The 15,295-nt window shown below is 36.7% G+C and overlaps 2 protein-coding genes across 2 annotated transcripts; one reads left to right on the top strand and one right to left on the bottom strand.

Annotated features, from left to right (window-relative positions):
- Positions 1-424: 424 nt before the first annotated feature.
- Positions 425-1,973, bottom strand: LOC145565312 (uncharacterized). Its single transcript, XM_081625358.1, has 6 exons — positions 1,814-1,973; positions 1,630-1,732; positions 1,389-1,543; positions 1,275-1,325; positions 986-1,206; positions 425-775 (listed from the first exon to the last, which is right to left on the bottom strand). Exons 1-6 carry the CDS (start codon positions 1,971-1,973, stop codon positions 425-427), a joined length of 1,041 nt encoding a protein of 346 aa, XP_081481484.1.
- Positions 1,974-12,613: 10,640 nt separating this feature from the next.
- Positions 12,614-13,195, top strand: LOC145565311 (uncharacterized). The gene has a single exon (XM_081625357.1). It carries the CDS (start codon positions 12,614-12,616, stop codon positions 13,193-13,195), a length of 582 nt encoding a protein of 193 aa, XP_081481483.1.
- The last annotated feature ends 2,100 nt before the right edge of the window (positions 13,196-15,295 follow it).

The following is a 15,295-nucleotide window of genomic DNA, read 5'->3' as shown; positions in this document are numbered from 1 at the left end:
GAGGTACTCCATACATACAGATAGCAAAAAGAAAGGGAGACATAGGATTACCCTGTCTCAAACCCTTCTTACCAGAAAAGGGAACAAAAGGATACCCATTTATCGTCACTGAGTAAGAAACAGAAGTAACACACTCCATAATCCAAGTGATAAATAAGTTAGGGAAACCTAATTCTCCAAGAACAGATCTCAGAAAGCCCCATTCAACGGAGTCATAAGCTTTCCTCAAATCAATTTTCAGCATGCACCTAGGAGTTATGGACTTATGAGAATAACCTTTGATAAGCTCTGTGGTTAGGAGAATATTATCACCAATGTGCATACTTGGGATGAACCTAGCTTGAGCATTACTGATAACGGAATCAATAATCTAAGCCATTCTAGCAGTGATAATTTTTGAAATGAGCTTGTAAACCATTGTACATCAGGCAATGGGCCTATATTCTTTGACATAGGAAGGATTTTGCACCTTAGGCACAAGAGTAATAGTGGTACAGTTCCATTGCTTGGCAACAATACCATGATCAAAGAAATCCAGAATAGCCCTATACACATCACCCTTAATATGACTCCAAGCAGCCTTGAAAAAGACAACATTAAAACCATCAATACCAGGAGCCTTATCATCATCAATACAAGCCAAAGCTTGATCAATTTCAACAAAAGTGACAGGTTTGGTAAGAAAAGAACAAGCATCAGCATCCAGTTGTTTCCCAGCACTAAGAGTACTAATATCAGCAGCAGGAAGAGAAGTAGCAGCAGACCCCAAAAGCTTCTAATAGAAATCTAAAATTTCATTCTAAATCAACTCAGGATCCTTCAGAAGAATATCATCATCAGTATAAATGGAGTCAATCTTATTACTACTTTGTCTTTGCTTTAAGATATAGAAGAAATAGTGGGAATTAGTGTCCCCTAACTTAATCCAGTCAACCCTTAATTTTTTCTTCAAAATACTCTCCTAAGTGTTTATCCAATATTTCACTTTCTCAACAGACTCAGACTCCTGAGCATACAAGCTAAGATTAGTGTAATCAGTAGCAAGTTGAGACTGAATATCATGTAAAGACTTCCTGGCATCATCAAGAAACTCAGGAACTTTAGAAAAGTGTTTTGCAGATAAATTCTTCAACCCAACTTTAACAGATTTCAACTTATTCCACACTGAAACCATAAGTTTACCAGTAACAGAACATCCCAATGAATCTGCACAGTATCACTAAAATCAGCATGAGAAGCTAAGTAGTTCATAAATCTAAAAGGCCTATCCTTACCAAAAGTAGCAGGACCAACATCAATAAGAACAGGAGAATGATCTGACAGATCTGGAGGAAGATACTAAGGTTCTACATGCCCAAAGGACAGCATCCAAGTTTCATTGACCAAACCTCTATCAATTCTAGAAGCAATTTTATCAGAGCCATGACCTTTATTATTCCAAGAGTAAAAGCAACCCTTACTCTTAATTTCAACAAGTTCCAAGTCTTGAATAAAATTCTGAAAATCCTTAACTTCATAGTCAGTAACTGCATTACCATTAATCCTGTCATGAGAAAGGAGAATAGTATTGAAATCACCTAAGCAGAGTCAAGGAAGTAGAATCTGCCCAAGACCTTGAATATTCTATACTGAATAGAATGAAGACCATAAACAAAAGTGCAAGCAATCTGATGTTTCAGATCCTTAGAGGTAATTATAGTATGAATGAATTGCTCATAAACAGCATAAACATCTAAATTAACAATATCACATTTCCACCCAACCTAAATTCTTCCTTTAGGGGAGTAGGTATAGTTATAACATTATCTCCAACATCTTCCAAACTTTTTCTGCATTGAGAGTTGATTATGCAGTTTCACTTTAGTTTCCAAAGTAGCAATAACATCAATAGCCTGATCTCTAAGTAACTGCTTGACAGAAGTCACTTTATTGGGGTCATTAAGACCCCCAATGTTCCAGGATGTGATAATCATGGCACTAAAGGGGGATTACCATCACCCCCGCTAGGAATAGCAGCCACCTCATCAGCCAATAAAGCATTATAGGCATTCACCCTAGTCACAACCTGTTGAGTTTGTCTAGTATCCTGAGGTTTGTTCTTTTTTCCCACCAGTCTCCACCCATCATTAAAATTAACCAAATGTTCTTGAGCAGGGGTAGTGATATGAGGGTCAGCAGGTTTAACAGATTCTGATAGAACATCAGTTCCTTGAGGAACAACAGTCTGGACCTTTGGAACCCAGACTTGCTTTTATTTATGAGCAGCCTCTCCCTTTGGATGACCAGTCTGCTTGGCCTGAGGAGCCTTAGGGGCAGAGCAATCATGGCCAACAGGGAAGAGCAATCATGGCCAACCTTATCACACTTCTTACAAAATGGGGGTTTCCATTCATACTGAACCTTTAACTCAACAGTATCACCAGCAGGGCTTTCAATCCAGACAGAATTAGGCAATGCCTTAGTCACATCCACCTCAATAAGAATCCTAGCAAAAGATACCCTAAGTTGTCTGGAAGTGCACTCATCTGCACAGATAAGGACTCCTAATAAACTACCAATTTTACTTAGGGTATCAACACCCCAACAATTCAAGGGTAAGTTAGGAAACTTCACCCAAAGAGGAACTGTTCTAAGAACCTCAGAGTGAAAATCAAATTTCTCACTCCAGGGCTTAACAATTGCAGGTTTTCCATAAAACATGTGGGGTCCAGAACACAAAAGAGTATTCAAGTTATCATCAGCAGAATGAAGATTGATGATAAAATAACCATCATCATGCTAGAATATATCTGGCTTAGCAAAATCAGTCCAATTCTGAGCTATATACCTATGAACAGCAGTAATTGTAGAGTAGAATCCAACAACATAAAAAATCACAGCATTACACCACTTCTTATTACCCTCCAGCAAATCAGCAGAGTCTAATTTAGTAACAGGCTTACCTTCCTTAAGGATTAGAGCTACATAGGATAGGGAGGATCCTTTTGCAGCAAGTTTCCCTCGAAATATGGCATCCCACTTAGAAGAAGCAGCTACCACATTCTCTAATCGGTTAGGAAGACCAGCATTCAGCATAGCAGCACTCGGGACTGGCAAAGTAGCAGTATCAAGCTCAGGATCCAATGGAACAGTAACTGATGAAACCCTAGTTACTGTTCGATTGGAATCCTTCGAAATTGAGCCAAAATTGAGGCCATGGGTTGCAGCAATGGCCTCAGCGTCACTCCGGGGTATTAATCCAACAAATGGATGCACTGTTCCAGAAACTGGCGTAACCAGTTCATCAACATCATTAATTGAAGAAGGATTGAAAAGAGTTCCAGAATTCCTCAAATTTTCCAGAATTTTTATCAATTGGAGCTATATGATTCGAATTTAGAGTATTTTTGGGGAAAATGAGTAGTTTGTTTCTTCTTTTTCGCCATTGCTAACGATCTCAAGGAAGAAAAACCATCAAAATCGAGTAACCATGGAGAGGAGAGAGAAGAGAGAAAGTTAACGCCCCCTTTAAAAAAAAGTTGGTATTATTTAAAGCCAATTTTCCATATCTAATGTTGCAAAAAAAAAAAAAAAAAAAAGTAAATAAATAAATAATATTTCCCAATGTATGCGGGAAATATATGATAGCAAATGTTTATATTTCTAACGGAAAGATTATTAATCATAAATTCATAAGTAGTGATGGCAATGGATCGGATTCGGATTGGATGGAGCTTCACCCACATCCATTCATTATTTTAATCGCTCCATCCACATCATTCTGTCACCCGCTTCATCCATCATCCATATCCGTTTGTCCATCATCCGCGGATGAAACGGGTGGAGTGGATAACTAATGGATGAGTATTTAAAGTAAAAAAAACTCACATAAACTCTAATTTTCGGTTATTTATACAATATTTTTTTATTTTATTAATAAAAATGGAAACAATAATAATATAAAGTAATTTTCTTGCACATTTCATATTTTTTTATTATTAAAATTCTTAGATAAAATATTTTAATACTACCTCCGATTTTTATTATTTGCAATTTTGGTATATTATTGTGAGAGATAAAATAGGAAAAATACACTTTAATAATCCCAACTAAGGTTTTTTTTTTATTTTTTTTTTATTTTTATTTTTTAATAATCCTAACTATGCCCCCACTTTGCCTCTAACAGTCCCAACCGGTCAACACCAAGTCAATGACTTGTTGTAACATGTAACCAATAAACGTGTCAACACGTGATTGGTCTATAAAGAATAAATAAATAAATAAAACTGAAAACCCTAACAGCCACCCCCCCTCCCCTTATGCCACCGCAAACGCCAAGGCCAACCCCCTAACCCCCGAAAACGGTCGGCCGACCCCTCCTAAGCCCAGAAAACCAGCCTAGCCAGCCAATTCCTATCGTCAAACCACACACCATCCCTCGAAACAACCTCCCCCACCGTTGAAAACGACCCTCCTCCCTTCCCCAACCATCAAAATCGGCCCCCTAGGCGATTTCGAGGGTGTGGGAGGGCTGGAGGAGCGGCGCTAAAGGTTTATTTTTTTCTTTGTTTCGAGTTTCTGGCGAAGGGGATGGGGATGGGGGTGTGTTAATCGAAGGGGGTGGGGGTGGGTCGGCTGTGTGTGTTTAGGGGTTGGGAAGGCTAGCCGGCCATTTTCAGGATGTTAGAGAGGTGGCCGGCCGGTATCTGGTGGGTTGTCGATTGATTTGTCTGTGGGCTGTGGGTTGATTTCACGGTGGAGGGCTGCTGGGATTGTTTTTGTTTTTAAATTATTTTTTTTTAATATTAGACTAATCATGTGTTGACGTGTGACATTTTAAAAGCAAAAAAAAAAAAAAAAAAAAAAAAAAAAAATACCCTTTCAGCAGGTGGTTTTTGGGACTGTTGGAGGCAATGTGAGGGCATAGGTAGGATTATTGAAAAATAAACCTTAGCAAGGATTATTAGAAGTAAATCGGCAATAGTTGGGATTATTAAAGTCTATTTTTCCTATAAAATATTTTAAAGTTGCAAATAATAAAAATCAGAGGTAGTACATGTTAAACGGGTAGGTGAATGGTTAGCGGGTAATGTTAAGTTTCATCTACATTCGATCCGATCCATCCTCCACTTCATTTAATTTGTCGTCTGCTTCTTAATTCTCATGCATTTAACTCGGGTTTTCGTCCTTATTTTAAATTCGGGTAGAGTGGGTTAGCAGAAACTCATTTAATATTGCTTTCCCTATTCATAAGTCTTATGGAGTCATATACTGATTATGATTTGAAAATCAAGAATTAAGAGAATTAACATGATATTCAATGTATGCTTGAACCCAACTCCAACTTCAATAGCTCACCTGCTTCATTCTATATAATTGCCGCGAACAATGTTCTTCAATGTCATTTTACATCATTCCAAGTAAATTGAAGGCCTCAAAATCTGATTTTGTGCTATAATTATTTGGATTGAAAATTAATACAAAGACCTAAGCCATTTTGATGATTTATTAAGATCATCATCCCAATAATTGACGACCTGAAAAGACGAAGGAAAAAAACCCAAAAAACCTCACATTGTATCTTTTATAAGAGAATTAATAATCCACAAAATGTGTAGAATATTCTAACACTAGTTTAGTTCCAGTGCGATACACGATTTTAAACAAACGCATTGTGAAATTTGTTTACAATATGGAGAAATAAAGTTATTTACTCCGTAAATTTGTTTGTATACATGGTAAGTAATTTCTATTATATATACATATATATATGAGGGCTTTCAGACGGAGGGTTGTCTCGCAAGGACAATGTAGGCATTTCAGACGTCATTTTAGAGATGTTTTATTGAGATGCTTAATTGTATCACTGGAGCTTTAGTGGAACAAAATACATTCTCAGTGGTATAAAATATAGTATTATTAGTGGTTTTAAAAAAAAAATTCAACTGAAATTTCAGTGGAACAAAATATAGATTAAGTGGTAGTGATCCCTATAAATTTTTGTCTGTTTTGCACGTGAACATATGTCTGAAAAGTATTAGTGGGGTCCACATAATCTTTTTCACTCTTCCCGTCTCTCTTCTCCTTTCTCTTTCTTTATTGTACCTTTTTATTTTTTTAATATTTCCTAAGTCCCGTAATATAGTTCTTGTTTGTGTATTTTCACGGTATTTAAGAATTAGGAAAAAAAGTGGATGAAGTACATTAATAAACGTGAAAAATACAATTATAGACAGAAGTTAGAGAGAGAAAATGTAAAAAAGTACAAAGCATGTGCAAAATTTAAGGGTAATTTTGAGGGTATAATGATTTTTACATACTATCCAAAAATAGAAACATGAAATTTTGGATCTCCAAAATAGAAAAAGAACTATATTATGAGACGGGAGAGAGTAGTTGTGAGACATTTCATCGTGCCTCACAATACTATATATATATATAGAAAAAATTCATGTGAGAGTGACTTGTGTATAATTTGGAAAAGGAAGGATGTCAGCAACGTTTTATTTTACTATTAGTTAATAGAATAGATGGAGACTAAGCTATGTTAACCTTATTTTCACTTATTTTGGGAAAAATAAGGGGTCGTTTGGTTTGCACAGGATAAACGGAATAGAATGAACAAAGGGAAATAAAGAGAATGGAATGAAAAACCATTCCATATACAATGTTGTTTGTTTTACAAAAAACAGAAAGAAACAAACCACCAATCGAACCACCATACCACCACCACCACAGAACCATTAATATCCTTCACTTAGAAACCTTTTTCAGCAACCCCACCACCCAGCCTCACTCGTCGTCCCTCGCCGCACATCCCCTACCCTTAACCGCCCATCCTCTCTCCCCGAAAAGCCCTCCCCCTCCCCTGAAAACATTCACCACCAACCCTAGAAACCCGCGAAAAACCGCCAGGGAAGGAGTTTATTGACGGTTTTTTGTGGGTGGTGAATGTTTTCAAGGGAAGGGGAGGGCTTTTCGGGGAGAGAGGAGGGGCAGCGATTCATGGTGGTCAGCGGAAACGTGCGCGTGTAGGGAGCGGTAGTGGTGGTCGGGAAAGTGTGTTTGAAGGAGGGAGTGGTCGAAGGAGGCTAATCAGTTAATGGTTGTTGCCGGTGGCCTTTAGTGGTTGTTGCCGGTGGTTCTGGTTTTCTAAGATTGAAGGTGATGTCCATGGAAAGGAAATGGAAAAGGCTAGGGGGGTGGGGAATAAGTGTGGAATAAAATTCGGTAAACTCAAAAATAAAAATGGGTAAAGGGAATGAGAAAAAGTGACAAACAAACAACAACAAAGGGAATAGGGCCTATTCATTCCCTTTCCCTTTGATTATTACCCCAACCAAACAACCCCTAAGTTTAGATAAGGGTTAATAAATTCAGATAAAATAAGTTCAGGAAAAATAAGTTCAGATAAGTTGTGATAAGGGTTAGTCAGAGCTACGACCCTAGTTCAATTTATAACTAAAATAAGTTCTAATCTAAGTTTAGATAAGTTCAGATAAGATTAGATAAGTTCAGTAAAAATTGGGTGAATAAAACACACCCTAAAAAAAACAATTGAAAGGAGAAAACAAACCTATAAAGTAAGGTTAAAGGGTCGAAAACTAACACTGTAATTTTCAAAGGGGGTTGAAAACAGTGTAGTTTTCAAAGAAATTCAACTATACAAATGAGGCAAGAAAAATAAAATTTTACAAGGGAGAGTGGAAAGAAGACAATTCTAGAATAGACTCATAGAGCACATTTAAATTGGTTAAAACTAGAATAACTATTTTTTTTCTTTTTTTTTTTACAGGAAGAAGAATATTATCATTAATAAATAGCCATACAACATTTACAATAATAATAAAGATTTGTAAACTACATATCTAGAGTAAATAACATAACTTTTACAATCAAATCATAACTATATTGCATATCAAGCATAGCTCACACTCCACCGCTTCAAACTTGATGCAAGTAGTGATTTTCGATGTCTTTGTATCTTTCCAAGTAGAGAACTTGGCAGTCTGCGTTGATGTTTTGATCGTAGAGTTGATGACGAACCCTGAACCCATATGAATCCAAATCACCTTTTCAATTATTATTAAAACCCTAAAAACAAAATTCTCACCCATAGACGAGAATCAAAATCCCAGATTGGGAAAAACCCAAAAAAAATGGGATAGACGCCCACAAACAGAGAGAAAAAAATAAAGCAAAATAAATCAAATAACAAATAAGCGAATTAACAAAGAAAAAGGGTCGAAAATAGTCTAATTTCCGAATAAATTAAACTATTTTCGACCTAAACGGCCAAGAAAAATAAAAACCCTAGAGAGAGGAGAGAGCCAAGTTTATGAGATGTAAATTATCATTTATTCCTTATAAATGGATCATTGATCTTAAAAAAACTAGAATAACTAGTATTAGTAAATATAATTGAAAATTTAACTTTTGAAATTATATGTTGAGATTAGGAAAGCAAAAAAATAACAAACTTTTTTTTTTTTGGGGGGGGGGGCATAAAAATTTTACTCCCTCCGTCCCTTAATTACATTCCTATTTCTAAATTTACACGTGAATTAAGGAACTTGGAGTAACCTTAAAACCCATGATTAGAAAGTACAATGGGAATTACAAGACATTTATTGTTGTCTTTGAATAAAACAAAGATGAAATGATATTAAATGAATTACGTGTCACCAATCCTTTAAAAAGAAAAAGGACCAATCACATTTGTTTATGAAAAATAAAAGGACCAACCATATTCAATTATAGTGTTGCACATCAGAATGTTATGAGTGAGAAAATTATGGTTTATGTGCAACCATTAATTGCAAAACAGAAAAAATAATAAAAGTAATGTCACATCATAACTATTTAGGGATAATTTGGGGAGATTTGGTAAAAATTCACTTACTTAAAAGGGAAAGTAGGAATGTAATTTTAAAACACCCAATAAGAAAGTAGGAATGTAATTAAGGGACGGAGGGAGTATGTTACTTTTACATACTTTGTATAGAGTATTTATGTAGTACGAATATATGGTCAATGCTTCATTTAAAAAAAATGTTCGTCATGCTAATTAAAAAAAATGAAGTATATGAAATAAAAATTTTAAAGTTATACTCAATAAGAAAATGATTAAATGTTTAAATATGTACACAAAATAGAAGTTAATGTCTTGATAAAAGATAAAATACTACGTAGATAATGATGGAAATCCTAATGTAATCTTATGACTTATGACTACCATAATTTTTTAAAATAGATGTTAATTAAAGATTATTTTTTTATTATTATATATTTATTTTTTTTATTCAGAATTTCAAAAATATTAAAAAATAATTTCTGGAGATAAAAATATATTTTAAAATGTAAAAAATAATTTTTTTCACTAAAATTACTAATTAAAAATAAATAAATAAAAATAAATAATTTCAGTCGTCTATTATAAAAAATTGTGGTTGTCAAAGGACATATAAGACTACATTTTAAATGAGACTTTGCGGGTTCAAATCTACAAAATAAACATGCATGTGTTTAATTTTTTGTTATCATAAACCGAAGTTACATTATCATCAAGGATATCAAGTGTATGCCTTAAGTTATAAGATCATCATAGACATATTAAATCAATTTATTGATTAAATAAATAAATACTCCACATAAAACCTATATGAAAAATTAAATTTAGTTGAAGAAAATGACCTTTTTAACCTCATTTTGACATTTTGTGGATATAGACTAATAGACGTCAAATGTGGAAATTTCGAAAATTTTAAATAAGATGACCAATTTTATTAGACAAACAAATTTGAAAAGAAGACATCTTAATTCATACTATAAAGTAGAGCAAGTTTAGCCCCAAATCTTAAGACTTGAAGTGATATCATCATCTTGAGTCTTAAAACTTATGTGTAAGACTTACCCTATTTTTCTTCTTAAATCTCCAAGCAAGTCTCAAGTTGAGTCTTGAAATTCCAAGATTCAACTTAAGACTTGAGATTGAGACTCACCCCAAACTTTGTTCATTAATGTTGTTATTATATAAAAATATAAAGAGATAAAAAAAAATAATAATATGCCATATATTTCAGTTTTAGGGCTAAATTGATAAATTTGGACAAATCTTAGTGAGTTTTAGGACATCATTTTCAATGGGAACCACCAAAAATGACGTCACATCCAAATCTTAAGACTTGGGGCTAAACTTGCTAACTTTATACTACCTCCGTTTCATGTTTTTTGCAACTTTGGCCATTATTTGTGAGATATAAAATATTCCAAAGTTGCAAAAAACATGAAACGGAGGTAGTAGTATGAATTACGATGTCTTCTTTTCAAATTTGTTTGTCTTATAATTCAGAATTCAATCAAACAATGTCCATAAAATTCAACGTTTATCTGTGCTATGCCTTAAACCTAAGGGAAAAAGCAAGCCATAGTGATTTGTAGTAATCCGGAGAACAATTTCCAGAAAATTGTGATGGTTGTAATCACGATTAACTAATGTAGTCTTGTTGGTTAGTCTACATCATATGATCTAATTACTTAATTAAATTTGCTAAATTAGTTTCTTTGATAACAAATTAACAACTCCATTCATTAAAAGTAAGCTTAATTAGTCGTTATTGGAAGTAAAGTTTAGTAGTATTAGACCAATGACGTAGAATTAAGGATTTTGATTTGTTGGGAAAGATCTTGCATCTTGAAACTTCTATCTTTTGCTTCTTGACTTCTTGTAGTTACTTACACTACTTGCTTAAAATCATTATCACTAAGATTTTATCCCCAATACCCCACTGAAATGTGTAGAAGTTTATCCGATCCGATCCAAATTCATCAGCTATTTGAACAATTTTGAGGTAACTATTGTATGGGAAGATATCGATATCTGGTACAGTGCCGATAACTACTCTTTTGCAGTCTAAACGGGTTTGGATTTATAATGATAAAACCCATATCAGCGACATCACATAACGGCATGGATATCGGCACCTCTTAAAACTGAGCATGTGGCGTTGGTTAATCGATACTTGGCATAAAGTGGTTTGCATGGCATCCAGCCACCTAGCAATTGAAGTCATTATAAATAGGTAAGATTCTCCAAATTAAAAGGTAGCTTTTATTACTCTCTCTCTCTCTCTCTCCATTTTTCTCTCTTCATATCGTCTTCTCTTTTCTCTCAAACACTTTCTAACTTTATCAACAGAGTGGTTATCCCCGGATTCACCCCCGGGGTTAGCTAATCCTCTCTTCTTATGTAGGTGCTTAGCCAGACGATAGGGTCTTCACGGATCTAGGATACGGGCAATCGGATCGGATCTGAATAGGAATAATTTGGCGCTAGAAGGAGGGGGTAGTGATTACTTTTATCGCCTAAGGACCTTACGCAGAGAAATCATGGCTGGTAACAAAGAAACACCCGGAAGTAACAATGGAGCAAGTAGGATAATCAACCCTAGGACTGGAACGCAACCAGAGGTGGAGATAGAGGATGAAACCCACACTCTAGAAGGAAATCAGTTTAATATGCCGATAACCCCAGAGCGGCATATTGATGCAGTGGCAGATCCCATGGCCGAGTTTACCCCGGAGGATTTGGAGATAGCGGCCAAGGTGAGGTCAGCTCTGAGCAAGAAGAGGAAGGAAGCCGAGGCTGGAACTACCACGGCAGCAGGAGGGGTACCCATTGTAAATCTTGATAGTCAACTTAACCAAGCGGTGAGCTCGCCGAGGCACCCGCGTAGAGAAGTGTCGCCGCCAAGGACGCATACAACCTCCCAAGAGATAGAGGCACAATCCTCTAATCGTGCCGTTAACACTAGAAATCAACGGCAGAGAAGCTCGCAGAATGTGGGGTAAGGGGTGATCCAAACAACTGTTCAGTTAAGGGCATCGCCGTTTACACAGGAAATATTGGACTAGCCAATGGAAAAGGTTAAAATGCCGACATGAAGATATGATGGAAGAGGTGATCCAAGCAGGTTCATAACGTCCTATGAGGGGCACATGACTTTGTATACCAATTTGGATGCGGTTTGGTGCAAGGTCTTTCCGACCACCCTATCCGGAGCAGCAGCAGATTGGTTTAACAACCTGGGAAGTGGTACAGTGGATAGCTTTGAGAAGCTAATGGAGATGTTTGTGGGGCAATATATCTGTAATAGCGTTCGGCAGAGAACTTATGGGGAGTTAATGGCCGTAGGGCAGAAAACAGATGAGTCTATAAGGGACTACATCAGAAGGTTCAATAATGAAGCAAATACAATTCCAAAGTTACAGCAGGAAATAGCCGTTATGGAATTAATGAATGGCCTAAAGACTTTGAGTTTAAGCGGTACTTAACAAGAAAAAACTTGTCAACACTAGCAGCAGCTTTTAACAAGGCTCACGACTACATAAAAAGCGAAGAGCTAATGAAAACAAGTAGCCGGGTTGCCCCAACAGACAGAGTGAAGTATTCGTTTGAGGGAGCAGCCTCAGGAAGTGGAAGGCCGAAAAATCCGGACCCAATGAGGGGAGGAGGAAATCGGCAGGAGGTCAGGGGTGCTAAGCGCCGATGTGATACAACACATATACTCCGCTGAATACGCCTAGAGCCACCATATATTCAGTCAACCAGAACAGGGAGGGATGGGTGAGACCCATGCCCATGAAGGCCAAAGGAAGAGATGCCAAGAAGTATTGCATATTCCATCGAGATGTCGGGCATTATACTGAAGAATGCACGCAATTGAAAGACAACATTGAAGAGCTGATAAGGAAGGATCATTTGACTCAATACCGCCTGCATACGGGGGGAAATCAACCACCACTGTATCGGCAGTTGGAACGTCAACAGCTAGAGGCAAGGCCTGAAAGGCAGAAGGTACAAATAAGCCGGCAAGGAGATGGTGGGCAGCCACCATTGTCAATAGGGAAGAAAATTGATGTGATAACCGGTGGGCCAATTCACGGAGGAACAATAAGTGGAGCACGAAAGCATTTGTCGGAGCACCGCCATATAGTGAATGCGTTAGATGCCGATAGCTACCCCCGATCGGCAGATATACCTGATGTGATGTTTACAAGAGAGGATGCTAGGGGAATTGTCTTTCCACATGATGATCCCTTAGTGTTGATAACAACAATTAACGGGGCCGACATCAAACGAGTCTTGGTGGACGGAGGGAGTTCGGCCAATGTCCTGTTTATGCAGGCATTCAACGAAATGATGATAGGAAGGTAGTATCTGACGCAAGTGTCCTATCCACTGATCGGGTTTAATGGCTCAACTATGAGGCAGGAAGGCAGTATAGTTTTGCCGGTTAGATTCGGTGATGGCGCAGCTTGACAGGCTAAAGTCATAATCACCCAATCAAAAATAATACCTAAATCCACTAACTATGCAGATAGGGAAGAGGAGTCGAACCACTGGGAAACGAGTTAATTTATTCCTAATAAATCTATATAATCTAGATTATCAAGTAACCAATTTGTTATTATAAAATGGAACTAAACTACTAAGAGTATAAATGGGAAGGAATAAAAGTAGGAGGAAAATCAATGAATAAAAGACCTAGGGCATAGGTTCACCAATAAATAATATTCCAGGGTAAAACATAATAATCAATCATCAATGCATCAATTAATCAGATCATAAAGGGCTTTCGCTACGTATTACAATCACAGAGTTAATTTACCGATATTAAATGTCATCTCTCGAATCTCGACCTAACCATTTATAAATTAGTCTGCCTATTGAAACTAAGCCTAAACATCAATTCTCATCTCTCGAATCTCGAATCAATATTGCTAAACTCATACGAATTAAATCTGGCCAAATCTAACCGCATAACATTAAATCAATCAATAGGAAATTAATCAAGCATTGACAATTAACAATAATAAATTACCCCTTCATATTATTTATGGATCCCCATAAACCCTAGAAAGAAAACTACTCATACATAATTGAACATAAACTAAACAAAGCAATTAAAGGAAACATGATGAAAGAAATATAGTAAAATAAATGAGATTAAAGTAGAAGAAATCGTTACCAAAGTTGAAGGAAACAAGAGATGAAATTAAACAAAGAGTTGTAGAGAAAGAAAATAATACTAGAGTTTAAGAGGAGAGAGAGAAAAAAGTTAGAGAGAGAAAGAGAGAGAGAGTAAGGGAAGGGAGAAAAGAATACTAAACTCGCTTAACAAAAGCGTATATAAAACTAAGCTCGAAAATCCTAAATTAAAACAACTTAAACGACGCTTAAACTTCTCCTCAGAAACACGTGCCCGATCGGGCGAGGCATCGCCCGATCGGGCCCGCCTTTTTTTCTTCGTGAGCTTCTCTTCTCGCGCCCGATCGGGCGCGCCTTCGGGCGGAGACCCTTGCACCGAGCGATGACACTTCGGGCTACTTGGACTCTTTGTTTAGGCTTGTAACTCGGCCCAAACCAAATATCCTCCTTGGGGCTTTAATCATTCGGTCCAATGCCTCATCTTCTCATAAGTCGAGCCCTTAATCACCGGTTCGATGACTCTAACCGATCTTGGGCTACGAAAGATGGTCGTGCTCCTCCAATGCTCGTAGTCGCTTCATAAAATCCCGGGAAAATGCTCCAAGAGTGCAATTCCCTATAAAACTCAACCAAAACTACGAAAACACTAGAAAACACATATTAGTAATAAAAGTGGCCCTAAAGAGCCAAAAACACTACTAATTATGACCAAGGGACGGGGGCAAAACACTATATAAAATGGACATATCAAACTCCCCCAAGCCAAACCTTTGCTTGTCCCTAAGCAAAGATCTCATCAATGAATAAATAAATACATGCCTCACCCCAAATAGTCAAAATCAAGACCAAACAATCCAAGAAAATCTAATAAACATGCTTCAACATCAACCAATCTCATCCATCTAATCACTCGTCCTCCTTAATCAATTGTCAAGTAGAGCTAACCACAAGAGCATATAGAATTCAAGACTAGTGCTCACACACTCGACTCTCATTTATGTGGCGAGTAAAAGATGTACTCGATCGCTCTCCATCCCAACCCCTTTATGTGAACAATGCCCTCCCAACTCACACTCTCGTGTGTTTAAAAAGACAAGCACTCAACCTAGTAGTCGACTCGGAATATGTCAAATCATTCCTTGCATTGATAGGCAACACTTTCACATCCACACAACTCTATGCACAAGGTCGGAAGGTCTTTAAAGCTTGTAATGTAAGGTTAGGGTAAAGGGTAGAAAATATTTGGGAAATGTAAGAGAAAAGCTATGCTTAAGGGAGCAAAAACCTAATAAAACCCAAGGTCAAAAATAAATAATGACTAATCAT

This window comes from Chenopodium album, chromosome 10, assembly GCF_948465745.1.
Source record: "Chenopodium album chromosome 10, dcCheAlbu1.1, whole genome shotgun sequence".
Classification (NCBI taxonomy): domain Eukaryota; kingdom Viridiplantae; phylum Streptophyta; class Magnoliopsida; order Caryophyllales; family Amaranthaceae; genus Chenopodium; species Chenopodium album.
This window is presented reverse-complemented; position numbering and strand designations above follow the sequence as displayed.